This window comes from Battus philenor, unplaced genomic scaffold, assembly GCF_028537555.1.
Source record: "Battus philenor isolate CCGP_79_NKW_IND1 unplaced genomic scaffold, ilBatPhil1.0.hap1 SCAF_10, whole genome shotgun sequence".
NCBI classification, from domain to species: Eukaryota; Metazoa; Arthropoda; class Insecta; order Lepidoptera; family Papilionidae; genus Battus; species Battus philenor.
Window position 1 is genome coordinate 9699193 of NW_027181662.1, and position 14322 is coordinate 9713514.

Consider the following 14322-nt stretch of genomic DNA (forward strand, 5'->3'; position numbering starts at 1 on the left):
AGAACACCGTTTCCTTAATGGAACGCTTATTAGCTTCATTCGTGTAATATATCACTTTGTAATTATTCTCAACAATAATTTTAACATATCCGCTATAATTATTTAACGATTCGAGTAATTCGGTTTATACTGTCAATCTTTGTATCCTCTTTCTATCGCTCAAGTTCTCAATAATGCTAAATTGAACAAAATATAGTAACTTAACATAAACTTATTTTAGCAGACTTATTTCTCTTGAGTATATATTTATAAATATTATTTATTAAGTACACAATTATTCCATCATAGCAATAATTTCAAGGTTTGGCTTTAAACAGGAATGCTAGATGCATTTCAAATGACAAGTCTAAAGCCTAGATGGCCTTTACTCTCCGTCACTCCAAGGACTACCTATCTAAGTGACCTATGTACTTAGCGGCCTCTCTATTCTGTTAAGTAAATAATATAACATCCTAATACCAAGTTTCCGTGGAATCCTACATGCTATAATAATTTCATTACAACCGCCGGACGTTCACTACTGAGCATATGTCTCCGGTAGAGATTTCCAGTAGGACTGGTTAGAAGCCACCTGTATCCAGCGTCTTCTGGCGACCATAACAAGTTCGTCTATCCATCTTCTGGATATCCGTTGTGCGGCCATTTGTTCTGTGCGCTGCTATGTGGTCTGCCTATTGCCATTTCAACTTCCAATATGCCGGGCTATAGCGGTTATTTTTACTACAGTATTGACTTCGGTTCTCTTTATGCCTAAATTGAACTGGTAGAGAAGTTCCGAGCTCTCCGCTTAGTACGTTGTGTGACTGTAAGATTATCAATGAAGTTTGGAGTGAGACACCAGGTTTCTGTACTGAAAGTCATCAAAGGTAACACACATTCATCGTAGACTTTAACTCTAAGGGTCTGAGAGATATTGGAGCATAAGTAACGTAAAAATATTTAGAGGGCTGCCATTTCAAATCGTCTGAAATTGTAAATGAAAATGAATTAGCATTTGTTAGTGACAGATATTAATTACGAGAGATGTTAATTAAGCGAAATTTTGTCTCTATAATGAGATTTGAAGTATTGAAAAGATATTAGCAACAATTATTTAAAAAACTCCATTAAAGGTCTAAGTCTAGACGTAGTTTTATGCATATGGTATTGTATATAAGTCACTTTAATACATAATAAAATTAAATATTAAAGGCTACATCTCGAGCAGGGAAACGCTTTCTGCGTGGGTGCCGACACAACTTAGGACCGCCATCACTTTAAAGGCAGGCCGTAAATTCACCGCCATTAATATTTGCTTAACTTACCATAAAGCGAAGTGGCGGGCACCGGGCGACCTGTAAAACGTGCACTTAGTAAAGATTATCTTCGCGGTGCCTATGTGGCTGTAAATAATCCACATTACTGCACTAGACACAGCGAACCTAATTTACGAGGCGGCCCTGTATCGCATCCAAGTCGAGGCGTTGCAACCAAGATTTTTCGTGGTTCGATTTAAATATATGGCAATCTTACTGTTAAAGGATTTATTAGTCGTCGATCATTTTCATTAATTCTAAAAGCAAATATGTTGATAAAGTAAGCGTGTTGCGTCTCACAATTCTGAGCCTTTTTTAGAGATTTTCAATAAGTGTATAAATCAACATTAAATGTCAGCCAATAGATGTCTACAACAAGGCAAAGGCTTCACAGAAAATTTGGTAAGATGACCGGTCTTGCGACTTACTGTGACAGAATAGCAATAAATTAAAGAAAAAACGTGTACGAATAATAATATTGAATTACGGGATATATCCATATATCAAGGGAGATCGGTTATAAGTGTATAACTTCAAAGTTGTAAATATATAGATCATTTATTAGCAAAAAAACTCCAGAGCTTTTATATATATTTTCAATCATCCAGTAGAAAGTAATCCTTCTGAAATGTTACTTTAAATTATTTATATATTGGCGAAAGACCTATAGCTTCTGGCAGCACAAGTGTACAAAAATAATTTGGAAAGGTTTTTCCTTTCTGTATTATTACGTTATTGATTATTTGGTTGGAATGGATTTTTGGAGAACCATATTTTAATTGAAAGAAAATCAGCTATTTGCTTACCTATTTAAACTTTACATTACTATTTGTTAGATAGTTTTCTTTTTAAGTAAGATAGTAAATTTATATATTTTTGTTTACAGATCTCATCAAAATGGTATAAAAAATCCATAGAAACACCTGCAAGACTTTGCATTAAAGGTATGTATTTTATATACATTTGAGAGATGTAATGGGATTAAATTAATTTTGTTTTCCAATTCATAAATAGTCAATTCAAATTAACTATGAAAATATTTTTAATCATATATTGTGGTATATTATCATTGCTACAGACCTATAAAGGTTTAATATAATCCTGATATTGCAATTTCCATATTCTATTTAATATTATGGCTATAAAATTAAATAGAAGATACAAGCAAATTAAAAACTAAGCTTTACAAGTTTCTTTCAAATGATTGAACATCGCAGTCTAAGAATGCCGCTACGTTTCCGCCATTTTTACTTTTAAATATTTTATCTGTCTTCTCAAATCCAATGAACGCAATCAGCTTTTCTTAAACTGACATGTTAGAGTGAAAGAGATAACAAACTATTTTTGGTAAGGTATTACCCACGAAAGAGTAATAAGGACAGACGATAAACAAGTATGGCGTCGGTTGATCGGCGGGACGAGTTCAGTATCACAGTTGAGTTGTTTGTGCACACATACGTGCAATATGCCTGTGTGCTGTGAAATGAAATTCTCGGTTGGGAGGGTCTTAGAAGCAGCTGTCACAAACTTTCGGAATTGAAATAATATGTTTTTAACGAAAACATTTCAACTGAAATTTATACACTCATTATATACTTCATTATTAACTTTGTTTTATAAAGCAGTGTCCACAAAAATTAAGAAACATTATTTTATAATTATCACTAGGAGAGTGAACAGACTAGTGTAATTAAGTAGTTTTTGATCAAACTGACATTTAACCTGTTCGGGATTTATGCATAAATTAAGTTCGAGCATTTCTGTTAAATAATATTTTACAAGAAAGAATTTTGAATGTAGCAAAAACCAAAAATGTTGAGAGCATCTGTTACAACTGACCTCTGTGGTAGTTTACTAAAATCAGCACAGATGGCGCTTAAAATCATTATCAATTTCAGTATATTATTTTGGCTTTTTAGTGTGATGTTTTTGATGATGCTTTTTAAAATTTAATTTTTCCTACCATACAGAAAGTAAAAATGAAACAAGCTATTGTTAATGAATCTTTAGAATATTTAAACATTTTTTATTACTTTGTTAATACAAAATGTTTAAATATACAACAATATAAAAATACAATGTTTATGTATTGTATGCTCAAAAGTGCTGGAAAAAAACCTGTATTATATTACATTTATAAAGAATGCTAACTTCAATGTAACGTTGAATGTCTATGTATTATTAATAAATTATTGATGTAACTAGCATGACCTATAAATAAGAAATAATATTTAGTAGTTGCTTACATACTTATATTTATATGGCTTTAAAAATGTAACCAGACTACAAATGCTTTTAAAAGTTAATGTTGATCATTATAGTTTCCACCGTTGTCGAAAGATGGCGCTTATGACAATTTTACTGTCTTTACTATGAAAAAACATTGTTTTATAATATACCAAAATCTGGATTAGGTTAAGCTTCTCAACTTAGATAAATACGTAGACCATTGTGATTATAATTTGAAGCGTCTTTGACAGTCATTTGACAAGCTTGAAGTCATATCCCAAAGGATACATATTTTAAAATATTTGAAAAAAAAAAGATAACTTGAAATATTTATGTTCAAAGTATTATTAAACAGTTATATCTTCAGAACTAATCCACAAGTTAAATTTCAACATGCTTAATTATTTTTCAGCTTTGTAATAAAGGTTAGTTTTCACATCAAGTATGTTATATATGATAATATTTAATTATGTATTTTTTAATATCTATTTTGCATGAAATTGCAGCACGTAAGAGCTTTAGCAATCTCCGAGAATTATTTAACAGTAATCGTCAAAACCGTCCAAGACCTTTTAGTTACAACTTTCTAATTTTTTATAATCTGCGTGCACATCTCTCATTGTCCTCTCTTTATAAAAGATCGTAATATTTACATTTTTGTAAAACTATACCCTTTATATGAATTTAAATGAGCAAAGTTTTCGGTACCGCTCCGCACTCTACCTAGAAAACAATGTTGGCCTAGTTTTGAATAAAAATTCAAATCAGTTTTTTTTCGCCAGCAAAGAGAAAGCTGCGATGCGTACAGCCAGTGTGTTACCAGATTTACTGCGTGAAAGTAGTGCTGTGTTGTATTAAACATGTTTAGAGTTTTGGATAACTTGGTTTTGCTTCTAATAACTCATTTTAAAGTAAACATGACGCGGATGCGAACCCGCGACGCCTGGCGCACTGCCAAGTGTTGTACGACACGCCCGAAAAACAGATGCCGGTGGTGGGTGAGAATGGTAAAACTATTTTTAATAATTTTAGCATTATTTTCACAACGATGTACACTTCAATTCAAAATATTTTTATTAAAGAAAGCATTTACACTTTCAATCTTATTTACATTTTAACTTTATCAACTATCGTTTCGGAATACTGATCTGAGATGAGTCTGCCAGACACTCGACAGTTCCTTCTCTTTTTTTATGGACTTTGCAAATAAGTCAACAGACCAAGTTCCCACAAGCCACATTTCGATCAAGATATCAATTAAAATTTTTGCCCCCTCTGAAGTAGATTTGTTTTGTACATTTTACCAAATAATAAGTACAAAATATTTGCTACATTTTATACTGATAGTAAGTTTTATGAGATATCATTGAATAAGAAGTATGATTCTTCGGGTACATATCATTGCAATATCAGTTTTGGTTACGTTTAATCTCTTTTAATTTGTTTTTTGGAAATTTAACGATTACTAACAAATATATAAAACTATTTATGAAACGTAATATTTCATTTAAACATATATTATTAAAATTTTAATTGAAAATATTATTTAACAAAGAAAACCTGCTTGAATTCCTTTGCTGCTTAATTAAGGATTATTATGAAAGTAATAAAAGGTTGCCCGCCGGTAGAGGGCCTAGTCCTCTTGGGATAGTACGTTGCACGTTCGTTTCCTAGGATGCAATCTTGCTAAATTGACACTTCTTGCTTTAATTATATACGATGACCACTACCCACAAATTTTCAGAGAATAAGCAGCGACTTCCTCTGTGTACCCTAATACCACTCTGCGATCGCCAACCCGCATACCAAGCGTGGTGGTTATGGTATATCCCCCATAGATGTCTTTGTGACAGGCCTATTACAAGCAGTGGGCATCTATCGGCTCAGAAGAGAAGAAGAGATAAAAATTGTCTCAATTTGCTGTGGGCTCTGTTTAGATCCGGTCGCGTTTGATGCATTCATAGCTTTAAATTATAAGATGCCTTTATAGGGAAGATCACATTGTTCTAGTATCTCGTATATTTGGCTCTTCTGACATTCTTTTTGATTCCCACGAGTTATGACTGTAAGTTATAAACATTTTAGAACGTCACTATAATTTAAAAAAAAATATTGAGGTTGGAATGTAATTGTTGATTTACACAAAGAAGATATATACAAATATGATCAAAACTGTGATTTTGATTTAAATAGGTGGTAATATTCAACACGTTGTTGCCTAGTTTTGTTTTTGCATAAACATCGGGCATTATTTTACCTTATATTTAAAAAATTAATTGTCTTTAAAATTAAAATTTCTTATGTGAAATTACAAAAAAATAAGTTAATATCAACAAAATATGTATCTAACTAGATGCTTGCTGAGTTTATTTATTTTTTGCTAATGTACAAACTCTTTTAAATTAAAGCGAAATTGAAAATGTTTAAGAAATGCATAAAACAGTTACGTTGTTGCATACGGGCATACCTAACTTTAATATTTTAATTGTGAATTGAACCGGTTCGAATAGTTCTCAGTGTGTGGTCGAATGTTATGTTGCAGTTAAAATACTTTATAAGTCACGAACGAGCTTTAATAAGCCAAAGGAAAAGTTATTCGTAGGGAAAGTATTTACGCATATAACAATTTAGAAATATTCTGTATGTAAATTAAAGTTTTATTTATTTATAAATGGTAATAAATCATTTATCTAAATGTATGTACGATACGTTACATTTTAAGCGAATGTTATATATATTATGATTGGTTTTATATTATTTTTAATTTCTTTTAAAGCTTGTACTAAATTATCAGTCTGCATAAAATGATCACTTTGAAATGTGACATTATTTATTTTTTCTGTTGGAATGCTACAGACTAATATCTTTGAGTTAAAGTCTACAGTCTACAATTTTTTATTTAAAAAAAATTTATAATGAAAACGCTTGTTCTTGGTATTTTATCATTACGTTAATATTTATTAATAAAACCATGGATTTTTTGGAAAGAGTGTCCTATACATTTACTGGCCACAATTAAGCTATACGTTCACCACAATACATTACAGTTGTACTTTGTTTAAGTATTAATAATGATAATGATAATTAATAAAAGATAAGTATTTATAAATTAAAGCTATCCTTAACAGTATAATACAAATTTTTATTATTATTTGCCATAAAATAGTACGTGACATTTATCAGACCTTTTCCTTTCTAAACTCGAATAAGCACATTAACAACATGAACATTGAACAATAGGGTTTGTTTCCGTACCGATTAACAGTCGGAATCCTTAATTATACTAATTAAATGGAAAACCGGAATGAAATTTTAGTACAAGACTCTGCGGTACAATAACATCAACTGTGTTATTGTTTCATTCCTTAATATTATGTGCATGTTTCATATTATAGGTTCAAAGGGACTGGAGGTAATTTTTCATAGTTAATAAATGTACGGTTTTGTTTCCAATTTTTTTAAACTGATACAAACGCTACAGATACCAACAGTACCATAGACATACTGTTCTAAATTTAAAATGAATCAAGTTAACACATTATTTTAATCATCATAAATACAGATTCATTATAAATTTAAAAATTAATATTCTCTTTAAATCGTAGGTTTAATATCAACCCGCTCATCGTCACCCGTAGAGTTTCTTATCCAAGGATCGATGTAAGTAAATAAGTTTTGTAGATTTAATAATATATTATCAGAAAGGTACGGTAATTTGACGTCCGCTTTTAAAAAAAAAGAGTTTTTAAATATAGACCCGCCGTCTTATGAGGAGCCTGATCTAGGATGGTCTTTAGCTGCTTTATTTTTACCACATGTTATACTTTATTACGATTTTAATATGCATTTAAGGCGGCATAAACTTTTACATATGAGACTATCTTAACTTAGTAAATTTTTCATTTGTGGAAAGAAACTATGACTTTATTATTCAAAAATTAATAAATAAAGATTTAAATAGCGTCGTCACATTGTACCAAATGTATTAGGGGAACTGGAAAGTAATGACGTTTCTGTCGACATATTTTACAGAAAAACCGATTGATTTTTACTGCTCCGGCATTGAAAATTTGTGTACTAGATATCAAAAGGTTGCTGATAACGAAGATGAAAATATTGTTGATTAGAAATAAAAACGTGTTAAAAATGTAGTCGTGTGAATTTAACTTGAGTAAGCGAGATCACTTTCCGGTATACTACGTAATATAATTACGTTAAGGTAACAAAAAGGTTCTTATGTGAAGAAAAAAAAATCTATTTTTCGAGAAAATTACTTCCCATAAAAACTGAAGAATAAATAAATACAGAACGTCGCTGTCGATTACATGACAATTGAAGTTGACAAAAAAATCCGTGTTATATATAACATTATTAGAATGAAGATACAATGTACTTTATTAAATTACATTCTTACATATACACTAGTCGTACAGTGTACAATATTTAAAACTTTTTTCATCAGTAATCGTTTTAATATATTAAGATATTAAACTAAGTATAAAGTGTTTATTCTGAAATACTATTCATTAATTTTTAATCGATCTGCTACAAGCCGGTTACTTTTAACAGTTGGAAGTATGATTGTTAATTACGCAGAGATTGAGGATTAAACTTTCGTTTTTTTTCAATAAAATGACAATACAATTTGTTAAAGGACTTGGTTAATAAATGCCATATGTATTAGCGCAAAGTAAGGTTGGTTGGTTAACGAGAATAAAAGTTAATTGGAGATGATAGCGGCTTCGCGGGTGTTCCAACACTGGCGGTCTTCTCTTCTGGTTTTACTACTTGACCACTAATAAGCCGCGCCTTCGACTATTTGCCCCAATTAAATATCTACAACTGTATTCAAATATACAAGATGTGTAGTTATCGATGTCAAAGGTTTATTTTTGATTTTCCAAATAATGTATGGTACACCGTATCCAAAAATCAATAGCTACAGAAATAAATAATAACATTATATAAATATAGTAAAACAAAGCGTTTACAAAATTTAAACTCGTTTCTTCTTCTTTTCAGGCTATAGACACCCACTGCCCACTGCGAGGCATAGGTCTTCCCCAAAGATAGATTACTGCACATTAAAATTAAGCATCTTTTACTAAGTCTCCCTGTAGACTCAGTAATTGTTTATCTCTGGCATTCAAATGAGGTTTCAGAGAGATCACTTTACACAGCGTGATTGTAAATAGCTGTCAAAGCTTTAAATATTTTTAATGGCACATAAGCTCTATATTTACTCTTTTAAAGCTCACACCTATTACCAATCACCCTGTGTTTATATATTATTGAGATGTTTTGTGCATATTACAAGCTGCCACCATTTTGTTTTGATATCTTTGATACATATGGCATTAAATTTGAAACTAATGATAATGTTTTAAAATTAGAAACATACTAGTTTGTTGCTTGAAGCGTTTATCCACTTCGATATCGGAAAAATTTGAATTTAACTGTAATTAACTTTAAGTACTTACTTCCTGCGATAGAATTTTTATAGCCCTAGTGTACTTTCTTATACAAAATGATGATAAAATAAACAAAAGGATATATATATGTGCGATTGTCTGCTAAACAAGAGTAACAGCTCTTATCTCCGGAAATTAAAATATTAACTGAATCACTTAGCTCGTCATTATTTGTAATCAATTAAACGTATTTCTAGTTTAGATTTTTATGACATTCTTTTACAACTGAGTGTATGTGAAAACAGGTCCGGAAGGAGGGAAATCCGTGCAATAACAATAACTCATAGAGCTTCGCCCGCCCCCCGCTAGATGGCGCACCGCGGCGCGGACACGAGTAATCCATTTATTCTCGGGGCGAGCTTTATGTAGCGAACTCTTAAGCGCCGCGATATATTGTTTCACATTATTACTTATAGTTAAATACCGCAAGCGTGCCGAGAAACGCGCTTCGGGAATTAAAATAGAACGGTCTTACATACATAACTTTAAATGGGATAAGAAAAAGTTTATATGAATTGTGTCTTTGGAGGTTCGTGGAATTCGATTTTTAAAATGTATTTTTAATATAAATTGGATTACCTGTTTATTGTTATTAATTGAAACTGCTTTGGATTCAGAGCGTCTATTATTATTTGTTTTTCGTAAATATTTTCACTAAATTACACATCATACATATATATATATATCAATTGATGTATAATTTTTCTTAAAAGCAAGCTAATGGAGCAATAAACAGAGATTCAGTATTATTTTGTTTAAATTAAGATACCTTATAACGCACTTTTACTAACATTGTATACATTAATAGTAAAAGCACGTTATAAAGTCTAACCTAACTATCAAATGTTACTTTTAAATAGCATTTGATGTTAAGTTTTAGGCATAAAATTTATTGTGTACCCTAAAATACGTACCAAATAAAAACAAATTTAATTTTACAAAATTCATTTCTCTATCAAAGTCATATAACACCGGGATTGAAATTCCTTTTGAAGCAAGAATACATTTGCCAACGTCGGAGGTAGGTATCCGGAGAATCCGAAGCGACCTATTATTCGAGAGAGCCGTGGGGGAAGAGGCGAGGGGGGGCGAAAGTTTCACTCGGAATTTTGCGGATGAGCGTTTTAATTGGAATCTCCAGGGAATATTTTGTAATTGGAGGCCGCGGTAGGATCCGTAATGACTGCGCCTGCGGAGGCTGATATCAGCCGCCTACCGCAGCGTTACTGCCGAAACTGCTCTGCTGAACCATTCCACCTTGAATAAGTAATAAAACTTTGACTACAAATTTATTTAATACGTCACAATTTAGTAAAAATTTTATTTACTACTACATAGAATATATAAGGTTAATAATTTTTATCAATTCACGCCGTTAGAGATGTTTCTAAGTTTTTACAATAACCTTACAAATGAAATAAATTATTACGACAAGCATAAAGTTTTTATTTTTTGAACTATCTAACTTATGTATAGAGATTTTATTTACGTATTGCCGTACCTCTGAAATCAGGAGATTAAAGACTTAAAATTTTGTTAGAATGTACTTTTTACCTAATGAAGGTCATCTATGAATCAATTTTGTGGAATTTTACCAGTTTGAGGGGTCATTCGATAAAAAAAAATTATACTTTCGGCTCTAATAGCTATAAATGGCTTGCCATGCATGTTAAAAATTACCAAGAATGGATTTAATGAAATAACATTTACAAAAGGCAGTGTATAAGCAATGACAGTCGTCAATATCAGTATAATCATAAATTCTAGCGTAAGCACAAAAATCAAATAGCGTTTAACCAATACTTTGCGAGACGACTAAATCTCTATGTTAGTAACAAAGTCGAACCTAGTCCGAGGTAATTCCTTATCTTACTGTAATTTCCCGAGTAGAAATGTTTCAAGAAAAGAGTTCCGCTGTCGATGTTATCGACTAACAAAGAAAGTTTTTATATCCCAAGTTAGCACTACGGGGCGACATCGTCCCTGCTTTTCCAATTTAAGCAAACGTGGCAGTAAAATTTCTAACAGGTAACTAGAACTTACTTTCATATAATACTGCATTAATGCTATGTTAAGTAGTATGCGATAAGTTAAAATATAAAAGTAATATATTAATGAAATTTAAAACCACATTAGCTGTGATGTTTTTAATTTTTTTTTGCTATGTCGTACGTTATTTTACAACATTATTTTGGCGATTATGTGCATAAATTTATCAAGGAAACATATTTCAGTTATTAAAAATAAAATATTCTTACAGCTTCGTGTTTAATGTACCGGATCGAATTCGTCCTTCCTACAACAATATAATCCTTAGTGGACTTAATACTAGCAGTCCGACTTTATGTTTGAATTTAAATTGGTACATTTTATAATAATGCCTTTGAACCGCGCCGCAGCCCTAACCCTCGGAAACTTTCTTTTTCCCTTTTTACAATATAATTTTTCCAAATCACCATCACTAAATTCACGTCCCTTTTGTAACCTGCCCCTAAAATTATTCGTTTTAAACAAAAAGTCTCGTATAAACGAAGCTTTATCTTTAAAATTATTTTAAGGAACGGTACATTTTAATGTCATAACGCGGACGTAAAGATTATGATAAAAATATATATTTTTTGATAAATTTTAAAGCTCTGTGTGCAAGTCATCTTACAAATGAAGGTATTAAAACATATCCTGCGCCAATCTGTTTAAACTATATTCTTAAAAAGGTTTTTCTTTAACAAAATTGTTTACGTTTTTTAAAAAAATAAATAGACGAACGAAAAAATCGACTAATGAAAACGACGACAAATTAGCAAAAATTGTTAAAAAATATAAGAAGAAACGTTAAAATTATATAGCAGTAGCTAGCTGTCATCCGCCCGTTTTGCGTAGCCCGCACTGCATTTTGCGTGTGTAATTTTATAAAATCCATTCTTGGGCCTGTAAGAGATATAGTTTAAAATTAAGCATTTTGAATAGACGCTACTTCAACTTCCCTAGCGGATAAAACTTTTTAAATTCATCTCTTAGTTAACTTCTCCTTTAATAAAAAGAAATATTCTAATCAAATTTCAAATTTATTAAACAATAATGGTTCTAGAGATATCGTGGTGAGTACAATACATAGGTGGAAATCTCTTATTAATGTTATTTATTAAGATTACCATACTATATTGTTGCCTTTATAATAAAGTTAATCGTAAAATTACTATTTAGGTATGTGTACTTCACTTAAATTTTTTTTATAAAAGATTGTTATATTTTAAATAGGCAATAAATTGATTAAGTATTGTTAAAAATCGCGACATAAATTTCAATTTATCAATGCGTAGGCGCAAAAGCTTTATAAATCAATGTTAAGACGGGAGCCCCGGCGGTCGTTGGGTCATTCACCTATGAACATCTGTTCTGATATTTTACTTGCAGCATTTATCACTCGATTACAGTTTAAATATCTATTCCTACTTAAATCTTGTTATCGTTGGTAATTATACTGTATTAGTGTAATTACATTCCATTTAATTATCAATTAGACAACTGGTTACTAAAAACACTCACTTTACTCTTTATATTACGTTATATATCCAATCATAAATCTTTGCTTAGCATTTAAAAGTAAATTATGAAAGTATAAAATTTAATACATTGCTTTAATGTGTTAATAATTAAGTAGTGTTTATATTAAATAAAACTGCTAAAGATTATTTGTTAAAAGTCAAATAAGATGACTTGAGTAATCAAATATCTAACACAAAAAACAGTACATTTGCGAAAAAGAATTTAAGCACAATCAGTTTTAATTTTTAATTAATAGTTTTTGACTTTAAACGTTTGGTTTCAAATTCTCCAAAGCTTGACTGACAGCCATTCTTTCTGATACAATAATAGGAAATGATAATACCCATTTGTATCCGCCATGTTTATTCTTGCGCGGGACGCTCTGTGATTGGCGCGTTCGGCAACATGGTTGCCGACGGGAGTATTTTTAAAGATCTGTGCTCAAACGAACTCGTTCCGTTTTTCGAACTTGGATCGACCTGTACACGACGGTGCATTTCGCTGCATTTATATTTAATCTGTATGTATGACTTGATAAGGTCCAATATTCATTAGTAATTTAAAATTTTTGGATTTGATTTAAAAGTTGCTTTCTACAGATTGTATTTTGCAATAGCAAAGAAATACCCTTATAAAGCGTTTAATTTATTTACATCACGTAATTTATTTGTGTGTGGTTCTTATTAATGTATCAAATTCAATTATTGCATTTTATCCATTTGAAGGCATATAAGTAGTATTTAATAATTAAGGTTTGTGCATAAATTTCAATATTTTACTAGTTAATGACATCTCTGATTTCGTAAAGTTTTCATACAAAATAAATGAGGTAATAATGTTCCTAATTGACTTTTTTCTGTAGAATTATTAAAAATCTCACAAATGTGATAAATTTTAATTATAATTTTTTCTCAATAATATATTTTTTTAATTATTTGGAATACTTTTTAGTGCTTACCTAATAGGTAAACAGTGAGTAATGTATGAAATAAAACAAAATCTGTTTGCTGTTATGTATACATTGTATAAATAAATGAATAAACAAAACTGTATCTCATTAAATAAACACAAAATCATATAAGCCGCATAGTTCTCGTCCCGTAGTCGAGTCGTAGTCTTGTCGTACCGCGTAGATGTTTTCATACGTAGCAGCGGTCGCTAGATTTACGAGGCACTTTAGCCGTTCAGCGATTCGGCACATTCAGTCTCTGCGACCGTAACTGACAATCTTTTGTCTCGTAATTTTAGCGTATTAAGGCCAGTGCTTTTTAATCTGTACGCTTTCAGATGTTTTCTGTTGTCCGAACGGAATATCAATGGTTGTTTATATTTTCCGCTCTCCTCCTTCCTAAATAAAGAAAAAGAATTATTTAAAGGCACATACGAAATGTCACTTTTATGGTTAAATTATTGTTAAAATATACAGTTATTACCTATGCCAATTAGGTTTACATCCTGAATTTAGCATATTACATTGGAATATATCCAAAACTTGTGTTATTTAATTATAAACATTTAAGTGTTTGGTTTAATTATTTAAAATTTATTTACTTATTAATTTCGTTAATATATGTTTAAATCAGCAAATTTCAAATGTAAACATTGATATACTTTTAGTTTTACGGTAAATTAACTCTATCCCGAGACGATTACGAAGGAAACATACTTTTTTCGACGAATTGTTGTCACATGCCCAAGTTTTTATTAAGAACTTTCGTCCTTTGGTTTATTACAAAACGGTCTTATATAGTTTGTAAGCTGTTGTTACATAGGACAGATCA

General features: G+C 30.8%; 1 protein-coding gene across 4 annotated transcripts in view; it reads left to right on the forward strand.

The window, feature by feature from the left end:
- Positions 1 to 2187: 2187 nt before the first annotated feature.
- LOC137922610 (homeobox protein abdominal-B-like) overlaps positions 2188 to 14322 on the forward strand; it is a 43333-nt gene continuing 31198 nt past the window's right edge. Inside the window, exon 1 of one of the 4 annotated variants that reach the window (XM_068765621.1) lies at positions 2188 to 2239. Coding sequence is in view for 1 of the 4 variants with exons in the window: in XM_068765599.1 (XP_068621700.1) it covers positions 4510 to 4531 (22 nt within the window). In the remaining 3 variants the exon portion in view is untranslated. Of the gene's footprint in view, positions 2240 to 4386; positions 4532 to 14322 lie in introns of those variants that run through there. The other 3 variants (XM_068765604.1, XM_068765599.1, XM_068765611.1) reach the window with 3 other exon arrangements.